The 20,714-nt window shown below is 35.9% G+C and overlaps 2 protein-coding genes across 5 annotated transcripts; both read right to left on the minus strand.

The window, feature by feature from the left end:
• Positions 1–255: 255 nt before the first annotated feature.
• On the minus strand, positions 256–11,958 carry LOC104085457 (AUGMIN subunit 3). 4 transcript variants are annotated; one of them, XM_033653257.2, is made up of 18 exons: positions 11,452–11,958; positions 10,032–10,068; positions 9,325–9,428; positions 8,527–8,722; positions 8,059–8,122; positions 7,318–7,418; positions 6,206–6,290; positions 5,967–6,021; positions 5,186–5,317; positions 4,133–4,202; positions 3,812–3,869; positions 3,669–3,724; positions 3,282–3,434; positions 2,598–2,709; positions 2,388–2,529; positions 1,366–1,441; positions 786–881; positions 256–592 (listed from the first exon to the last, which is right to left on the minus strand). In XM_033653257.2, exons 1-18 carry the CDS (start codon positions 11,625–11,627, stop codon positions 461–463), a joined length of 1,845 nt encoding a protein of 614 aa, XP_033509148.1. In that variant the 5' UTR covers positions 11,628–11,958; the 3' UTR covers positions 256–460. The 4 variants fall into 4 exon arrangements, with proteins under 4 accessions (XP_033509148.1, XP_009587797.1, XP_033509147.1 ...); XM_009589502.4 differs by having other exon boundaries at positions 7,318–7,421; XM_033653256.2 differs by having other exon boundaries at positions 8,056–8,122.
• A 6,567-nt stretch (positions 11,959–18,525) lies between these two features.
• Positions 18,526–19,653, minus strand: LOC104085478 (ylmG homolog protein 1-2, chloroplastic-like). The gene has a single exon (XM_009589521.4). The coding sequence runs from the start codon at positions 19,395–19,397 to the stop codon at positions 18,738–18,740; it is 660 nt and encodes a 219-aa protein (XP_009587816.1). The 5' UTR covers positions 19,398–19,653; the 3' UTR covers positions 18,526–18,737.
• Between the last annotated feature and the right edge of the window lie 1,061 nt (positions 19,654–20,714).

Below are 20,714 nucleotides of genomic sequence, written 5' to 3' on the forward strand. Positions count from 1 at the left end.
TCTCGTGTTTATCAGTTACTGCTAATTTAAACGGCATGGAGTTAACTACATCTACATGGCTTCCAAGATTTGTTTGAGAAAATTGTTGACAACTGTGGATAACGCATCCACGGGAATTCCATAACAATGTCTACACCATGTAACATGAGAACAAGGATTTCACTTCAAGGACTAAGGACAATGGTTAGCATGTGACCTTATATTTTATTATCTTCCATAGCTACGTTTACTGATAATTTAATATAGTAATATTCCTTGTGGAGTCATACAAGATAATTAGTGCAGGTTACGTATTTAGTAGTTGCACCATATGAATCATGAGGTTAAAAGTCCCATCACAATGCTGAAAAATGTTGGACTGAAAGCAGGAAAGAAGAAACAGGGCTACATACACATGCACAAATACATCAAAAATGAAGAAACCGACTACGTACAAAGCACAATATACAAGGAAGAGCAACTATGACGATTGCAAAGCCCCAACACTTGCAGCAAATTCCATGACCTTGTTTCTTAAGCGCTCAGGGTAGCAGAAGAAATCAACAAAAACTCGCCTCTCGATTGTCTTCTCGGCTTTTTGATGTCTGTAAATCTGTTTTATGACGAGGATATCATCTATTAGTTTCCGTCTTCAAGAAATATAAAGCATAAAAAGGAGTGATAACGTGCTTTTTCTTGACCGATATCAAATATACAGGAACCATCTGATAAATAAAACAGCACCAGAAATTAGCAATGGTGTCTATTTAGAGACAGAAATAAGAAGACTCAAACTAAAAGCTTACCTCATTCTTCTTCAGATGTTCACTGGTCACATCTTCAATGGCGCGAGAAAGGTTTTTATTGTAGTCTTCCAATGTTGCTAGCTGCTTCATTAGTGTCTATAGAGGGAAGGACATAAACGAGAAATATGAGCTTAAAAATCTTCAGAGATGAACAGAAAAAGGAACCGATGTGCTCAGCGAGTAACCATCCAGATATTATGCACAAAAAATATTATAGGTCTAATTTCAGAGAAACCTAACATGTCGCAAAGTAGGAGGTATAGTGGAGGTCCATCTTATATGACTATTCATATAACTTTAAAAAGTGAGGTAAGCTATGCAATCAAGAACATATTTCTTTTCAAGAAGCAAAAGATAGTGGTATATTGGTATATCAGAGAGCAACATATTTCTTTTCAATAGCATGATATATTGTTCTCCATGTATTAGTCCAAGTTGAAGAATCAAAAACTCCACTTTGGATAAAGTGATTAATTAAGCAGTCAGAAGAAAATTAAATCTCGAAGCCTTTTGACCAAACAGGGGGGGGGGGGGGGGACCATATTTACATACAGCAAAGGCATAATGGGAAAAAATCTACCTGAGGAGTTAAAATTGGTTGCGCAGTTGTTGATGAAGCAAACAATAGCTGCTGCAAACTTTGAAGAAGGGTGCACCTAATATATGACGTAAGGGTATAAGATGTTTTGACACCATGACATGTTTATATATTCAAATCACCATTAATATCAATTACATCACTGAAATGTCATTATGACGGTGCAGAACTCCTTGCAGAATGTAAAAGCTAAGGAAACTCATAGAGTTCAGATAGCATATTAACTTCTTTGAAATATCAATTAGACAAAGACCTCAAACTACAAAAATAGATCATGAGCTGGTAGGTTCAAGCATCAATTGAACCCTACGAAGGTGAAAGAGATATGGTTTATGCAAAATGGAATGATTCTTGGCCACCCTTGCTTCATGGTGACCTTATGGCAATTTCTTAAGAGATTCCAGTAGATAACCAACCCAACAGATTTCAACAGACTTCTTAAACACTATTGGTCCAAAACTCCCATCTTCCATACAATCACCAAACACAACCTCAGGGATCTTTCCAGACATTCACAACCAGCATCCTAGGAAACTCAAATATGTAAGCTAGATCCTAGTTACAGGTCCTTGTAACTCCAGCAAGTCATCACTTGTAAATAAAGACATGTCTGACAACTGGTCAGAAAATCAGAAAGAGACGCTACATAGCTTGACGATTTGCAAGCATGTGTTCCGCAAATACCTTATACAATTATAATGAGCTAGAAGCAGATTGATAGGCAGACAAAACTAGTATTTGACGGATTTATTTTTCCGTCAGCACTGATTCATCAGGATTACATATGGTTGATAATTTGGTGTTGGCTTAGGATAAAAAGCAATAAAAACTAGAATAAAGCGGATAACCAATATGTTGCCAGTGCAATATTGGGCCATGTAAGAGCATATTTTGCACTAAATATAATTCTAATGTTTCAAAGCTGTCCCCAACACGATTAATATTGTCAAAATAACAGGAGGAGTTATAGAGATTGGTATAATTCGACAGAATTGAGAACTTACAGTTTGTTTATACATGTATCTCTATCCTGAGGAAGGGTGTGTTCAAGGTCATATTGTAAAGACATGAGATCAGAACGAAGGATTGATATATGTTGAACAATGCCAGGTGCCGATACATATGTTGATGGACCAGCTTGAATATCTGAAAAATTCAATTAGTATGAACAACTAAAAAAGGTTAAGTAATATTTCCAAGTCCAGATCCGTTACTTGAATATAAACTTAGAAGGTCTCTGATGCCATGAAGAAATGTATCACGATCATCCACTGCCCCTTGTTCTTGAACATCAGAAGCAGTTTGAATCAGTGCCATGCACCGACCCTAAAACAAAAGAGTTGCATGAGTGGACAACTAAAGAAATCAAACATGAAAACGGTACTCCTATGTCCAAATAAAAACGAAAATTTTCTTTTACGAGGAATCAAAGGTATAACCATCTTGTGTCCATATTTCAATCGGCCTCCTACATTGCCCTCTTAAACATGCATCAACCGGTAACACCACCTCCCAATTCTAGTTTCTACCCTCTATCTCAAATTAATTGGAGTCATCTATATGAATCTGTTGTATCAACTCAATTCTATTCAGCTAAATTTTATGTGCTTCCACAAAATTCAGATTTTAAGTTCCACGTGAACATGCCATTCTTTTTGTAAAGACTAAAGAGAATTTTATATTCGATGTTCCAGCTTCATCCCTTTTATCCTTCAATTTAAAAGAACCAAAGAATAATTATGAAAGTCAAAAGTCGTTTGAATGGCTAGGGACGTTAAGTATTGAAAGTTGAATAACGCTTAAAATATGGGAGAAGCGAAGAACAAAATCAAACTTGTGAAGGTTCTTCAAGTTTAATTCAAGTCTTGTGACATGACTCATTCTACACATATACATACCACTCTGCCTTTTGTTGCTGACAGGTATCCGTGCAGCTCAGACTCAATAACTTTAAGCAATGAAAATGCCCCAAGCATGGTCTTCTTTTCCAACTGACATGCTACTTTCAGAAATTGATGCCTTGCAACATGATTAATTAAATGATTTATGAACTGCAAAGAAACCATAATTAGGTAAGAACTACAAGAATTTCTAAGCATCAATATACTAAATTAGATACCCAGAGGTAACTAACAATTGGAACCCGGAACAAAATGATATTAGAAAATGCTGCATGACAAATTAGCAAAAGCGAGCCATTAATATTTGCTCCTTATGATGGTTGTTAATTGAAGAAATAAAGAAAATAACGGTATAGGAAACACATCACTTTGTCTTACACATACCGCTTTTTGCCGATTAATGTAGAATTCTTGGCGCATGACCTTTAGATCATAATCCCCTACATATTCCAGGAAAAATATCATCCATCAGAAAAATATATGCTACAAAAATTTAAGATCACAATGTCAGACAACAATATTATTACCTTCCAAGATGTATGTGTCTTGCAGCTGAGCCAGCTCCCAACAAAGATCAGGTATAGTCTGAAAGAAGAATTGCAGTAGATAATATGCCCAACTATAACATCAAAAGCTAAAGACATCAGGGGATTCTTAAAGAGGTTGTAATGAAATTTAGAATATGTTTGTTCATCATGTATCAATCACTTGAACTGATATTGACGCATCATCTAATCAACAATCTGGTAATGCTATCTGACAACTTCTCTTGTTTCATGACTATATAAATTATGTAATAAATAGCTGGACTATGACCAGACAAGATAATCTATTGGTGCTAGACAAACCTCTGATAATAACTTCTCTTCTTTGCGATATAAAATTGAAATTTCTCCAACTAGTTCAGCATGTTTTCTCCTGCACAGAGATAAAGAATTTGATGATAAAGTAGCCCGCAAGCAAGGATATAACATTCAGTGAAAGGGAAATTAGGACATCCATTTTCAGAAATACAATGTTTACTAGAAGGCAGAGTATCATTGAATAAAGATAGATAGACCAACAACTACAAAGTTTGCCAACAGGTTGTAGATAAATAAAACTATTTGGGGATGTCACAAAATGAAAAGGAGCTAGCTTTCAATACATATTTTCAACATTGCAGTTCTTTCTGTTAACCTATTCCTCGTTATTATGATTTTCTTTGGTTCGTTGAATTATCATGATTATTTTCATATACAATGGCTTCATCCTGGGAAGTTTGAAATTGCGACCAATAGGGAAATTGTAATGCAACTATGATAAATACTGCAAGAGGTCTCCCACTCTCTCTCCTGCGGGTAGAAGCTAGTATTCTTCCACGCGAATGTGATAGTTAACGTATAGAAAAACAAAATGCCATGCAATGACAGAACAGAAGTCAAAAAATTATTCGGGATTGTGCAAGCAATTCCTAACCCTCTAAGTACACATTAGTTTCCAGCTTCAAGTTGTATAAAATATCTTTATTTTTGCTTCTTTTTTTTTTTGGGGGGGGGGGGGGAGTGGACGACTTGAGTTTAATCGGAAGGTCATCCATCCTTTTGCAGAACTGAAACACGAAATTTTCCTTAAATAGTCTTGACATTATCACAAGCCTTAGTAACTGTTAAGCAAATATAATAAACTCCTTTGGTAAGAATCAAGCTTTCAGAATGCAACACGCAATTGAAATAACTAAGATGTGATGTTACACTGCTACCCCTAAGAGTAAAATATACAAAATGCTTCATAGCCAAATCGAACGGCCATATGTCACTAAGAGCATAGTGAAATAATCCAAATTTGAGCAATACACCATGAACACAAACAACAAGAAAGAATATCAGTTCTATAAGCAGAAGAGTGAAGATGACATCAACCGAAGAGAATGAAGGTCCAGATGAATGTGAGCCTCATCTGATGTCACTTGACCCTTAAGCGCAGTAAGAATAGCTTGTTGCTTAGCATTCTCAACTTGAGCTTCTATCCATTGCCTCTCACTTGGGCCAAATCTGTCACAAAAAAGGCAACCATGAAGTGGGGTTAACAATCTTTTCCTTGAAGGCCTCAGAGATGATTCATGGCAATCATGGTTGGAATACAGGGAAGTACTTTCAAGTAGTTAAAACTGATAGGGGTCGTTTGGTAAGCGGACTAAGTTATCCCGGGATAATAATCCCGGGATCTGGACCATTTTATCCCACCTGGGAGGTGGGATAAAATAATCCCAAGTTTGATGGGATAAGGTGGGACATCCAGTATTAAGTCTGGTGTTTGGTTGATGGTATAAATTTATCCTCAATCAAACATGGTATAAATTTAAACCGTAACGTATCCCACCTTATCCCGCGTACCAAACGAACCCATACTACTTTTCTATATTTGCATACTATAGGAACCACCAAAGTAAAATCTCTTCAATTTCTGACGTTATATGACAATTAATATAGATGGCTAAGCATCCTGTTTCAGGAATGTCACATAATATTAGGATACATCCCAATAAAGCCAAAACATTCAATTGGAAAGAGGTAATATAAAAAGTTGAGAAACATTTAAACAGAAAGAGAACTCCTATATATATCAGTCATGAAAGACATCTTTACACTTCTAGTCTAAAACATACTTCACTTAAACTAAACCAAAAGAAATGGTGCATACATGGAGCGAAGGCGTTGCAGTTCAGAAACACGCTGGTGGTGTGACTTTTCCAGATCTGCCATGTCACAATGAAACATATTTCAAAATCAACCTAACAACCACACAGAATAGCAAAGCTTCTCCGAATTCTTAGGACAAGAAGCCTCTCTATTAGTAAGTACACGAGCAAATCCAAACACAAACATATGCTTGACTTGCAGAAAAAACTATTGTGAAAGGAGGTATACGAATGTAAATACCTCGTAGTAAAACGTTTGATATGTCATTGAGGCTAACCCATGAACATTTTGACTTTCCCTCCTCTGCAACTAATCTGTAAGGACCCTAAACCGCAATGAACCAATAATAGCAACGTCAAGTCACTGAAACCCTATAAAATAGATCTGGAAAGAGCAGATTAAATGGGAAAGGCCAAGGTTTTCAGCTATGCTAACGAACATTGTAATGGTTGGCTGGATGACACGGGCCTGGCCATCTAAGGCCAACCCACCAAATGGGATAACCACTACGTGTGCACAAAGCTGAAGACTCAACATAAACCATTCGATATGGCTTTTAGGTAAAAACTCAACCTGACATTCTCAGCTAACAATCAGCCAGACCCTAAAATCAAATTTGTACCATAAAAGCACAAACATTTGAGTCATTGAGATCCTAGAGAATCTGGAAAGAGCGGATTATAAGGGACAGTTCAGGGCTTTGGCCAGGCAAAGGGACATTCTCAAAGTTGGCAGGAAAGGTACAGGCTGGTCATCCTAAGCTCAATTTATTGACGGTACTGCATATACTATAAAGTTCAACATCTAAAGTTAAGATTGCATATTAAGTACTATACAGCAAGAAACACAAGTCCCAAAGTAAGCCTTCCCATATTTGTAGAGCTGAGAGAATAAACTCAACATAAAAGATAGAACTCAAAATAAGACCATGTATTGGCTCATTTTATGAATTCTATCTTAAAAATAAGAGAAGTTCCAAGGAAGGAAATGATACATTAAAGGTGAATATTTTACAAACTTCTTGGCATTATGGAAGTCAGACCTAAAAGAATTCATGGATCAACAACAGGTAAGAAGCAACAGGGAGACACTAAGCAAAATCAGTTCACAGTTATGCATTAAGTCAAAATTGTTTGCAAGCTTTACCCTGTATGTTGCTCTGACATAATCCAAGTTCAATTCAATATCTAAGATTTGATGAGTTCCCAAATATGTGAGACATTATTTACTTTGGAGCTAGAAACACTTTGCTAAACATCTTGTAATATATTATGATACCATGGTGTATCAGGGTCAAGAAGATAAAAATGCTCACAATGGAAAGAACCAAGAAAATAAAATTCCAAACGTACTGTATCTAGATGCTTGGTAAACCACTGATTTAACTCTTTCACACAAAATGCGTCCACCAGCAGATATGCATGGAAGTCCGAGTAAGAAAGGTATATTCCATCTTCTACAATAAAAAAAGAATTTGTAATATCAAAGAATAGTCACAATAGTAAAAACTAGCTAAAGAATTCAAATTAGATTCTTAACTCCCTCATTTTAATTATGTTAAGAAGTTAAGTAACTAATTGTTCCACGTGGATTGTGTAAGGAACTCTATAAGAATCTTTAAGGGCTTGGGGCACTCCAACAATTACCTTCTAGGCGAAGATGAATCATAGTTCATAGAATATAACACGGAAAGGGAAGCAGAATTTGCTCAACTCAAGTTCTCATTTGACCTGCTAATCTTAATCAAGTTGGAACCTTGACATCCAATTGAGCTAAGTGATAGACCTTTACCGCTAGTCTGATTAAGATACGCAGCATATTTATAGAGTATACATAAGATATGTGCACAAACACATCATTAAAAGCAAAGCAATAACCAGTAACACTCTTCTTATAAAAATATAATCCCATCTTTTTCGGAGAATCTAAGTTGTCCTTACATTTTAAGCAGTAGAACCTACAAAAGATCTACAGGAGAGTGACATTCAAAACCAAAGCATTAGGAAATCTTTTAATTAAAATATATAGCACACAAACCCTTTAATCAAAGAGAAATTTTCTGAACAGTCATATGAAAAAAATTGAAGTACCACCCCCTGAATGATAGTGTGCCAACTCCTGCGCAGTAGAAGCCATCCTTCCAAGAACTGCATTCATCTGTGTACAGTGAAGCATTTTAGGAACCATATAAAATTATAACATAATATCATTATATGTACATTTTCCAGTGAAATTATCAGTTGTCAGATTAACATCTTCAATCTGCCACTTAAACAAGCCAAGAATTACTATTTTTCTCATCCTCTTCTCAAGTTGTCAGCCATCAAAATAGCATTTGAGCTTTGTCTGGTTGAGTTGCAGGTAAAGCAAAGTAAGAGTTTACTGTGAACCTGCCTACTTAATTGCCAGGCCATACTGTCTTTAAAATATCCTCGCATCAACAGATTTTACCATCAATAGCAACCTTACATGTGCAGCCATAATAGGAGATGATATTGTTTGTATAGACTGCATGTCAACTCTGCAAATAAGATAAAATAACTTGCATTTAACTGCCATACCTCTAGATTCCTTGCTGAAAGGCTATCATCTGTGGTAGCCTGCTGTCCATTGAGAATAGAAGTTGCTGCAACTCGAGCCCTTCTCCCCTGAATCAATGCAGAAGCCTGGCCCGTGAGCATATCATATTGAGACTGCAATCGTCTCAGCTGTTTCTGCAACTCCAATTCTTCAGCTTTTAATGCTAAAGTTGCATCTCTGAAGATCAAGCAAACCATCAATATTAGAGAAAAACAGAGCAAACGTAAAAACAATTATGCTGAAACCAATTCAATTTAAGAAAGGAGCAAAGATGAGGCATAAGCAGAATTATTCCTAAGAAAACAAAATCCTAAACTATTTTACATTTTACTATTTACCAAAAAAACTTAGGAAGATATAATATCTTGTGCACACTAAACTGCTTTTATCAACTCTCCGGTATCTAAGCTGTCTCTTCAGGTGCAGTTTCTAATTGTGGAATAAAGATTATCCAGAAGTGAAGATTGATCAGATCCGCAGGGGGGGAGGGGGGGACTGTTGCATCGTGCATTCCATAATATCTCCAGAAACACAACTTAATATCTGAGGAGTGAACTCATAAATAACTGTTTGACTAATTTTCTTTTGCATCAGGAGTAAATAAAATGCTGGAACAGTGATAAAGTTGAGGCACACCACAATGTGATGTGACTAGTTCAGAAACTAATATTAAGTCAAAAATGTAATTTGAGCATGTATACACGCACTCAAACTTCGAGGGTAGAATAGTAAATGTTTAGCAATAAAGAACAACAGATCTAAGAGACAATAGCCACCACCGTATATCCTTCAATCCTTCTTCACTTCCGAAAACTGCCTCTTGGTTTTCTCTCCTTGTTGAGAAGGCTGAAATGCTGTCATAAGCAAAGTCTAGATCTTCTCCCTGAGAAGTCATGGCACAAATAACGGTGTTTGTATACACATAGTGGCAAGATTGAAGAAAGGACGAAATGATAGAAAATACCTTCAACTTCTATTAAATGAAAACTTGAAGTTACATATCCCCTTATGAAAGTCCACGATCCCCCCCCCCCCCCCAAACAAACAGAATGAAAAGATACAATGAGGCAAAAGAATCTAAAGGTTGACAGATGACAAGTAATTATCAGTCGTAAATCATTTACCATAAACTCACTATGCAGTTTATAGATATTACGATACTCATCTTGCAATTGTGAACCTCCGGAAACTTTTTCCTCTTCTAAAAGGCACCCGAAGTGAACTTTGAAAAAACTTGACAAATAGGGATGTGCTTTCTAACAACTGAGATAAGGATACGCATAGTCCAAACCCCCTAACTAATATACATCAGCATCTGTCAGATATACCATAGGAGGCACTAAGTAACGTTTAACTATACCACCAAATTCTTGAGTTTCAACCAGACTGAACAAAATTTTATTTTAATATGAAATGATAGTGTTGCCCACATTTTTTTGTGATTTGGGGGGGTAAGTTGAGGATGTGAAAAGGCATGAAACCGTACCTCCAACAGCTTCTCTTCCTGTAAAAGCTGCTCGTACCTAGTTTACAGAGAGGAAATATTTGTAAGGATCAATAACGTGTCCCATCTATTGAACTAGAGAATTCCGATGAACACAAGAAAACAAAATTGCCTAGAAGAATAGACTAGACAGTCTAAAATTGTAACAACAAGATGAATTCTGTAAGTAATGTGTTGTCAAGAGATGTCATTTCAAGCAACTGAAACACTTCCGATTCTGATTGATTGAGAACGAGGATAGAGTCATATCGACCAGTATATACTTCTTTCCTCTTTTTTATATGACTACTTTTTATCAAGAAAGGGAAAAATAAGTGAAAAACTAACATAGGCCTATAGTGATCATGATCGTGAGATTTGAATTAAAAAGATATTAGTAACTAATAAACGCATACACCAATTCGTGAACAAAATACATACCTAGAGGAAAGTTCAAGAGATAATACAGCTATTACTACTATTACGCCTCAATCCTAAGCAAGTTCACGAGATAATGAAAGTTGAAAATACTTTCAGTAGAAAACTCATGATTATCACTATGTATTCTCCATGAAACTATAAACTCGACAATTACATCTAATCAATATATTCTAAAGCTTCTATTGCCAATGTGCAAGCCAAAATATACTTTTTTAAAAGGAAAGAAGGAAAGTCCACCACACAAAGTCTTGCAAATATCCTCCTATTCATTCAGGATAAAACCGAAAGTAAAGTAATCACAATTATGTTATCATGCCCATTAAGGATATATAAGACTTCGAAATGAAATTGCTTAGTAACATTGAACCAAAAACATAATGAATTATAAATAAACAACAAATTCAATTACAAGATTGGTAGTCAGTATCCAGTATCCTAATAAATAGAATTCTAAATTTCCTTCAAAAATCAGATAAAACAATATATACATGACACAACTAAATCAATTATGTAAAAGAGTACATACAAGGCGCTAAAATGACACTACTTACTAACTTTACAAATTAGAGAACACATTAAACTGATGAATAAACAATAAATTTAACAATAAAATAGGTACTTAGTACAGCTTCCGATCTAATATAGAAGTGTAAATTTCCACTTCCACTATCTCTTAGGACGTTCAATTTTCACCCTTACACAAAACTATACACACAACCAAAGCAATCATGTAGCTAAAGTGACATTGCTTGGTAACTTTGAAAATTAGAAGAAAAAAACACAATAATCAGATGTAGCAAACAACAAATTTAAATACTAGCTTGATACTTAGTACAGCTTCCGATCCACAAATAAGTTGAGATCTAAATTACATTTTTATCTCAATTTTGGACGCATAGATGAAATTATACACACAAACCAAAGCAATTTTGTAGAATGTAGGAAGATAAACTGATAGGAAAAAAATGAAAGAGTGACTTACTGTGTAACTTCGGATGGGGAAAGGACATTAGAAGGGCGAAGGCTAGAGCAAAGCCAGTCCAGGACTGGTCTAGCGTCGTCGTATTGGAAAGGCCACTCGAAACTATCAGGATCAAGTGATTCGTGACCTTCGTAACCCAATTCCCCAAGCAATGCGCATAATCGCGCACCGTTCATGCTTCACTGTTGTGCTGTAGATGTTTAGATCGGAGTGTCAGTTGGTTAGAAACGCCGCCGGAAGAGATGCCGATTGGCGCCGGCACTGACCTAATTTGAGAGATTTTTGTCTGACGATAGAAATTTGAAATGTTACTCGCACTACTACCTGTTAACTGAATTAGAGATGGTGTTTCAAATTTAATTTTCTTTTTCCCTCTTCTTCTTCCTCTCTTTTTTTAGAAAAATAAAAATAAAAATAAATATGACAATTAATCTGCGAAAACAAAAATCACTAGCCTTAATTTTCTTTTGTTGGAGTTTGGGAGTGGATTCCTGGTTGATGAGGAGGAAAACATAGGGCCAAGCTTCTTCAAGTCAAAATTCCAAAAAAAATCAAAAAAAAAATGCTTTTTACAAAGTAGAAGTGTTGGCCGAAAAATAAAAGTGTTGTTGGATAGAAGCAGGAGCAGTTTTGGTGAATCAAAAAAAAATAGTTTCTATTTTTTTGAAAAGGATTTTTGATAAAAATATATTTAGAAGTACTTTTTAAAAGATTGGTCAAACACTAATTATGCTTTTTAAGTTAGTCAAACACAAATTATTTCTCGCCAAAAGTACTTTTAAAAAAAAGTACACAAATGTCCCAAATAAGTCTAAACTTACCAAACTCTAGCCATTAGTCATAGACTTACCAAAACTAGCCAAGCACATATAAAAATTGAAAAACCAAATAAATACGGTTCTTTATCTCAAAGAACTACATGTAAAAAATCATCTTCCATATTTTTAAGCGTGATTAGCAACATTAGGTGCAGGACGGAAAGGAAATTTTATGTATGAGGTAGCAAATAATGTGATGAAATACAAAAAGATAATATACAATATTCCAAAAATCTAATCAAAAAAGGAACTTTTTCAATTGAAATTCATTGAAAACATATAGATAAATCAATATATAAAATTTGAGGAAGATTGGAGGTGATTTGGACTGGTTTTGTATCAAAATTCGTAATTAAATCGAGTTCAAAAAATTCTTGTGCGACACATGTATCATGCATGTATCTCACACACAGGTATACATGGATATATATGTGATATACAATTGATATATATATGATACATATGTGATACACAAATGATACACCGTGTGATACACATGTCATTTTTTTTCATGTTCAGTTTTTACTTCGAATTTTCAATTCAAACCACCTCAAAACTTCACCAAATCATCCCAAAACTGAGATTCAAGCTCCTTAAGATGTACCAAATCTATTCTAATAGCACTCACTCAAAAGAAAGCAAACATTTTGACATTTTATGCTACAAATAGCTAATTGGCTAATATTAGTAATATTTTATAAATTGGCCAATTTTTGTAATGAGCTACTTATAAATGGACATAGCTGGTAGTTTTCCCAAACAATTATCAAAATAAACTGATTTTTGCAGGTGGACCCAACAGGCTATATAGGATGTGAGTGTTTTAGAGGGGTGAAATTCAAAAATAGCCAGATTTACAAGTGGTAATTGAAAAATAGCCACAGTTTCAAAAGTAATCAAAATTTAGCCATTTTTCATATAAAGATAAATCTGAATGAAGACATTATTCAAAATTCGAAAAATATTCTAGCATAATATACTAGAGTTCGAATTTTTTACATGTGAACTTCAAGTATAATATACTGGAGTTCCAGTATATTATGTTGGAACTCCAGTATATTATGATGGAATTCCATATATTTTAGGAGGACACATAGGAATAAGTAGATCCTGGATCAAAGAACTAAAGCATCTCTCTGGCAAACTGGAACAATACCTATGATCACGGCCAGTGTTTTAAAAGGCGTGGGCGTAAGGAGAGGCGTTTTACATATGCTAGCCCCGAGGCACGGGGCATAAGCCCCATAAGTATTTAATTTTTAATATCTTATAAAATAATATAATGACAGTAAATATTTATAAACAGGTAAAATTGCATAAAAATTGAAGAAAACTATAAATATGTGAAGTGTGTGTATATATATATATATAGTGTGTGTGTGTGTGTGTGTGCGCGCGCGCACATGCGCGCGCGTGCTCCATCCCCACAAAAAACTAATCAAAATAATTTATTATACGTTACTTACAAACACAAGTAATTTGAGTCTAAAAGAATAAAGTTTTCTATATGGAGGAACAAAAAATATGATTAACCTGCAATTTGAACTTTGAACTTGCTGCTACGAAGGAGAATGTAGTTCTCTTTGTATTTGAAAAAAAAAAATATATTCGTTGTTTTTGGGAGATATTAGCAGACTAGCGGACAAGATAAAAAATTGGGAAAGATCATGAATTAGGGCTTCAATTAATAAAAAAGGTCTTGACTTTTAAATTTAATACTTTTGAGTTCGTTTTTAAACCTTTTGAGTAATTACCAAATTGATTTTTGAGAATTTGAGTATTATATGAAAGACTTATTCAACAAATTTTATTTTAATTTGAAAAAGTCTTTGGGGCTTACTCCTCACTAAAAAAATACGCCTCGAACGCCCGGGCGTATGCCCCAAATTGCTGGGCGCACGCCTTTTGAGACTTTTGCCTTACACCGTTGCCCCAGGGCCGCCCTGGGGCTCGCCCCGAAAAATCCTTTTAAAACAGTAGCATCGGATGGCTCGGCCTCAGGCCTAGCTGGAAAAGCATAAAATCGGGGTTGGGCCCCACCACTAGGAGCTACATCTCTGGGACGGCCTTTAAGTGGCTGGCCTCCACCTCTAACGGTCTGACCTCCACCTCTAGCTGTCTGACCCCTACCTCTAACTGGCTGGTCAACATAAAATCTCTCCACTACCTCTTGGCGGAACCCGTTATTTGAAATACAGCAAAATAGAATTTATACTGGAACTCCATCATAATATACTAGAGTTCCAGCATAATATGCTGGAAGTCCATACACATGTGCTTCAATCTCTAGTATATTATGCTGGGACTTTCCGTGTGCTGGAGTTCCAGTATAATATGCTGGAAGTTCATACACAGGTGCATCAGTCTCCAGTATATTATCCTGGAACTTTCCGTGTTGCAGCAAAATAATGGCTATTTTTCAATGACTTTGCAAACGCTGGCTATTTTTCAATTACCGACCCGAAAACTGACTAGCCCGTGCTATTTTTACGTTTTCGAGGAATTAGGACCCACAACTAAATAAACAAGTCAAAGTTACACTCATTAGACTGTAATTCCAATTTTGAATTAGGGCACAAATATTGCTTTTGGTTCTGTTTATGTTTTTCACTTAAATCATGTTATTTTTTGACATTTTGCAAAATTAAATGGCCATTGAAACATCCACAATATTTTATAATTAGTTGTTATTATATCAATTTGTACTTGTCTAAGTGACCTTATAATAAAAAAGTCATAAAAAAGGACTTTATCACATGTATTTATTTTTCTATTATTTTCCTTTTTTCCCCTTCTGATGTCTTCATTTTTAGCTAATATTTAAATGTTTAATGGAGAACTATTTTTTTTTAAAACTGTCTATCTCACGCTTTTTATGTATAATTGGAAACGTGATTTAAGGAAACTAATTTCCAAGTTGTAAACTTTTTGTCAAGTTCCTGACCAGGGAAAAAAGTGCACAGAGTTAAAAGTGTAGTGCATATTATGAGATCTGAGTAATTTAGTTGGCTGGATAAGAAAACAAGCTTAGAATATTTGCAGAATTTGGTCAACAAAAATTAGAGAAAGAAAGAGAGGGATTTGCAAGATCGTAAATGATCTTATTAACTTTCGTCCAGAAACAAAAATTTTAAAAATGATTTTGAAAGCAAAAGTTGTATGAGTATTTGGACTGAAGTACCCTGCTTTAAAAGAATGTATAGTCCAAGGCCTACTTGGTACAAAAGTGTTTCTCCTTACTTGAGCTTAAATCGATTCATTCCTTCGCTTAAGACTAATTTGCTAATGGGGATAAGGAATAATTAATCCGATATTAAATTTGAGATGAGTTTATCCCACATTTAATTGGGATAAAAATTATCGTACTAATTCCGAGATTATAATTTATTTTTATTATTAATCCGAGAATAATTAATCTTGGAATAACTTGTTTCCCAACCAAACGACCCCTTAGTATTTTTGCTTCCATTGGATTTCAGACATTCATTTTGGATATGCGTTAATTTTTGTGCTAGAAGTCACTGTTAGCCTTGGATAACTAGTACAGTACTTTTCCTTTGTTGCAACTTAAATTTAACATAATAGCTTGTTATTTGACGTGGTATAAGTTGTATATTGAAAAAAAAAAGATAAATATAAATAATAAGATGAACACTTGGCCGTAGGTATATTGCAGTTAGCATTCATGTGTTTTGGGTTAAATCTACATTTAGTTCCATCTTAATAACAATTCAATATATTCAAACTTCAATAAGTTTGATCAATTAGACAATTAATAATGGGCATACAGACGCAAAAAGTACCTCATTGGTGACCAAAATTTTGAAGTTAAAAAGGAGAGGACATAAAAAGGAAGATAAGCATCAAATCTGCAATTGCTGCACGGCGTAAATGTTCGCTGAGGTAGAGAACTTTTAAACTGAATTCACCCTAATAATCAGTTTCAGACGTAAAAAAGTCACGAGTTAGCCAGTTTTCGGACTGGTAATTGAAAAACAGTCAGTATTTGCAAAATCATTAAAAAATAGCCACTATTTTGCTGCAATACGGAAAGTTCCAGCATAATATATTGAAAATTGGTGCACCTCTGTATGAACTTCCAGTATATTATGCTGGAACTCCAGCACACGGAAAGTTCCAGCATAATATACTGGAGTATGAACTTCCAGCATATTATGCTGGAACTCCAGTATATTATGATGAAGTTCTAGTATATGCTGGAAGTTCACATGTAAAAACTTCGAACTCCAATATATTATGCTAAAATATTTTTCGGATTTTGAATAGTATTTTCGTTCAGATTCATCTTTACATGAAAAATGACTAAATTTCGATTACTTTTGAAACTGTGGCTATTTTTCAATTACCACTTGTAAACTTGGCTATTTTTGAATTTCACCCGTTTCAGACGGGGGCTTTTTGGAGAAGATAGTGCAATCAAGGGCGGAGCTAGAAGCCCGAGTATGGTTTGACCGAACCCAGTAGCTTTTGCTCAAATAGTGTATTTGTATTAAAAATTTCATTAAATATGCAAAAAATACTAAATTCAGAACCCATATAATTGCCCGCGATCTTAAATTCATAACTCATAAAGTTAAAATCCTGGCTCCGCCTCTAAGTGCAATAAGATCTGAAAAAACAGTACACAAGTAGCATCAAATTTTTGATCATCAACTGTTCACAAAAAGAGCATATTTTCTTGGTCTGAAAACATGCAACAATTCAATTGCATACGGAGAATCATTTAAAGTAGAATGTTACACACCCAAATTGGAATGCTTGAATACTTCATCGTTGTGAACGACTGCCTTATTTGAGATTCCAAATACAGAACAAGTTTATTTTGTGCTCAAAATATAAAATGAAGAAATTATGCAAGGGCTAACTATATCTGACATTTTAGAAGGCTATGCATTGTTTTCCAATTCCTATGGTTTCCATTGCTGATCCTTCCAGTACTCATAACTGAAGCACAACATATTGCCACTAAAGTTTAACTTTCATATACACTGACAGTGTCAAAGAATTTTTATATGGTTAGGACACCTAATGGCCATTTACGATTAACTTTCTATAGCAATCTTAGATTGGTAACCTGCAAAAAGATGGTAAGTTGCCTTTTATAGCTGGTAAACTACATTTGTAATATAAACTCTTTTACAGTATCTTCTTATATAAGTAAAGTCTGTGCAACTAATATACCACATCAAGAAGACAATAACCATTTACATTTAGAGAACATCAGCACACATGAGAATCCAGAAAAAAATCACAAATGACGCCAAGTGAAAATGTTTGTATTCAAGGAAGCACCTTGGGGAACACTTATTGCAGTTTTATAAAAATCATACTAGCAAAAAGAATGTGCATCATTTTGCAGGATAACGGAGTGGTAACTATAGGGCATTAACACATAATTGTGCACTTGAAAGTGAACAGTGCATCAAGCAACAACAAAGAAACAAAGTCACTCTTGCACAATTAAAATGCCTAAGGGTAAGCATGCTATGATTAGTATGATACTATCCGTGTCAGTTGCCCACATCAAGGCAGCCCAATGTAGTGAACTAGAAGTGCTAAGTCCTTGCAAATAGGAACACCATAGTGACCCCTGATCAACAACACTAAGACGACGACAACAACAACAACAACATACCCAGTACAGTCCCACGAGTTGGGTCTAGGGAGGGTAGTGTGTACGCAGACCTTTCCCTTGCATTGGGAAGGTAGAGAGACTGTTTCCGAGGATCTTAGAGATTCATAAAAAAAGTGAAGGGGCATAGAATAAGAGCAACTACTCTCTTGCTCCGCATATTACTCGATCTTGCAATTCAATCATATAGAGCAAACAGAGCTTAAAAGGAAAATTGAATCGCATAAAAAAGAAGCTATAATAATAGGGTCATGCATGTTGAAAAAGAATTTATCAAATGTAAGCTCAAAATTCATCTAAACACTATCATGGTTTTGAAGTTAATTTCTATTTGACACACCGACTTGATCAATCAACATTACTTGAAATGAGATCATAGGTTCTTTCTTTGATCAACACACCTAATTACGAGGATTTTGCTAATATTCAAAGAAAGGCGTTCACTTTACTCATCCTCCTTAGCTTAGCCCTTTTGACATCCCCCCCAAAAAATAACATTACTAGCATTAGCCTTGGAACTTTAGCCCCCAAATAATACATAAATTTAGATGGCAAGAACATGATCACTTGTCTTACTAGGACAATGTAGTATTAAAAAAAAAGTTTCAAAGGCAAACATCCACTTTATTCTCAACCCATTAATTAGCTATTCATTCAAGTATACATCCAGAAAAATAATATTTGAGTTGTACTAAAATTTCTCTAATGATACATTACCACTACAATACCAATGAACCCTCAAAATCTAATACACACGTACTAAAAGACCAAATATCTCAAAGATAATAATTGTAATTCGCTATTACCAATTTGCCTCAGTATGCTCCCCTGCTGCTATTAAGAATCGAACCAAGCGTACCCAACACTGCAAAAGCCAAAAGTGGGCTCACATCCAATGTATCAAAAATTGGGGGTATTATATTCCTGAAAAGATTCAAATAAGGATCACAAAGGTCCCTAATAGCTGATAATGGCTGCCTGTCCCAAGGTATATTAGGAAACCAACTAAGCAAAACCCTAACCATCAAAACCCCACTGTATATATCAAGCCATTTCGCCATTCCAGCTGCAACCACAGTGAAAGGGGTATTCAATGCTCCGGTTGTGGGCTGATTCTTAAGGGCAGCAAAAAACATAGGCCCAGCAGAGTAAACCAGTGATTGGCCCAATCCATTACAGCCCAAATTGGAGATTTTCTGCAAAACTAGCTTTGAGATTGCTAAAGTGACAGCTGCCAAGGTTGTAATTGTGCGCGTTGAGCGAGTGATTAAGGGGGAAGCTATACTTGACTTTGTGGATACAGTTGCGGATGATGCGGAAATTGTGAATTTTTTGAGTGAATTTGGGCGTGAGAATAGGGAAATGGTTCTGGGTTTTGAGTAGATAAGGGATGAACGAGGGGAGAGGATAGTGATGTTGTTGTGAAGGGGGGAAGGAAGATTTGGATTTCGGAGAATTAGGGTTTGAGAAGCCATTGGAATTTCTCAAAGCTGAGATTTTGAGGGATAGAATGCTTTTCCTAAAAGACCCGCTAAGATTTGGTAGGTGCCAGCAGGCAGGAGTTCGTTGTTTAATTATACAATCACATCATATATAAAATAATTATATTATATACGGAGTATAAATTATAACAAAAAATCACTCATAATTTAATAATTAACTAATAGTATACTCAAAAATTCACTGTTTTGCTTTGAGTAACTCATATTCGCATTCAACTCCTGTTCCAATTTCCTTCGTCTCATTCAATCTCCTGGACAGTTTATTCGCGTTGGTGGTACAGTTATAAGCGCTTTGTCAGGTAAGACCCCACCTCACCCCAGCCCACCACCACCCACCCCACCCCTGTCTTCTTTTCCTCTCTCTTGCGTTCTTCTTCTTCCCCCTTACTCCCCTCCCCCCTTTTCTGCTTTTCAGATCTGCCCCCTCCCCTTTTTTTTTTTTTTTTTTTTTTTTTATTTCCCTTTTCTTCTTCTCCTTTGTTTCTCTCCCCTATACCCCGTCTCTTCCACCCCTGTCCCCCTATTCTGTGGTGCACTGATCTAGCCTAGCGACGGTGGCGGCTGAGATAATTTTCCGGCGAGCCTCGAGCAAAGCGGGCAAAGCTGGCGGGAACTTTCAAAACATAGCTGTTGTGGACAACACCTTTCTCGGCACTCGTAGTGACTTCAGGTTCTATTGTTCTTGCTTTGAATTTTCTATTCTGCTCGCGGGAGTTGGTACCTCCCGTTTTCCAATTTCCCTTTGTTGTATGAGTTAAATTGCGGGCATCTTACCTCGTACTAGTTTATTTACCGTATTAGTGTGCCTGTTGTTGCAATTTGTATTCTTTTGCTTTGGTCTGTTGCCTTGTGTGATAGTGATTCCCCTTACTCTGCCGTAGGTATAGTGGCTGTGGTCTGGGATGATCGAGTGAGGTCATGTCCTCGGGGGGAATGGGGGGTGGGGCGGGAGGTAGGGCAGGGTTTAGGGGGTGGGGCGGGAGGCAAGGGAGGTAAAGGGAATAAGGGTGTCTGTAGGTTGAGAATTGGATCATGGAACGTAGGTACATTGACGGGTAAATCTATAGAGTTGGTGAAGATCTTCCAGAAGAGGAGGGTCAATATAGCGTGTGTCCAGGAGACAAGGTGGGTAGGGTCGAGGGCGAGGGACGTGGACGGATATAAACTTTGGTACTCAGGAGTCCAGAAAGGTAAGAATGGAGTGGGCATCTTGGTGGATAGGGAACTTAGAGAGTCTGTAGTTGAGGTTAGACGAGTGAATGATAGAATGATGATTATTAAGTTGGTGGT

The sequence above is a fragment of the Nicotiana tomentosiformis genome, chromosome 6, assembly GCF_000390325.3.
Source record: "Nicotiana tomentosiformis chromosome 6, ASM39032v3, whole genome shotgun sequence".
NCBI lineage: Eukaryota > Viridiplantae > Streptophyta > Magnoliopsida > Solanales > Solanaceae > Nicotiana > Nicotiana tomentosiformis.

Bases quoted from the DNA above. Each gene is read 5' to 3' on its own strand.
- LOC104085457 (XM_009589493.4), bottom strand. From the start codon at position 11,627: ATGAACGGTGCGCGATTATGCGCATTGCTTGGGGAATTGGGTTACGAA. The intron at 10,069-11,451 runs GTAAGTCACTCT...TCTGTAAACTAG, and splicing joins TCCCCATCCGAAGTTACACA to GTACGAGCAGCTTTTACAGG. The intron at 7,422-8,055 runs GTACTTCAATTT...TTTTTATTGTAG, and splicing joins ACACTATCATTCAGGGGGTG to AAGATGGAATATACCTTTCT.
- LOC104085478 (XM_009589521.4), bottom strand. From the start codon at position 19,397: ATGGCTTCTCAAACCCTAATTCTCCGAAATCCAAATCTTCCTTCCCCC.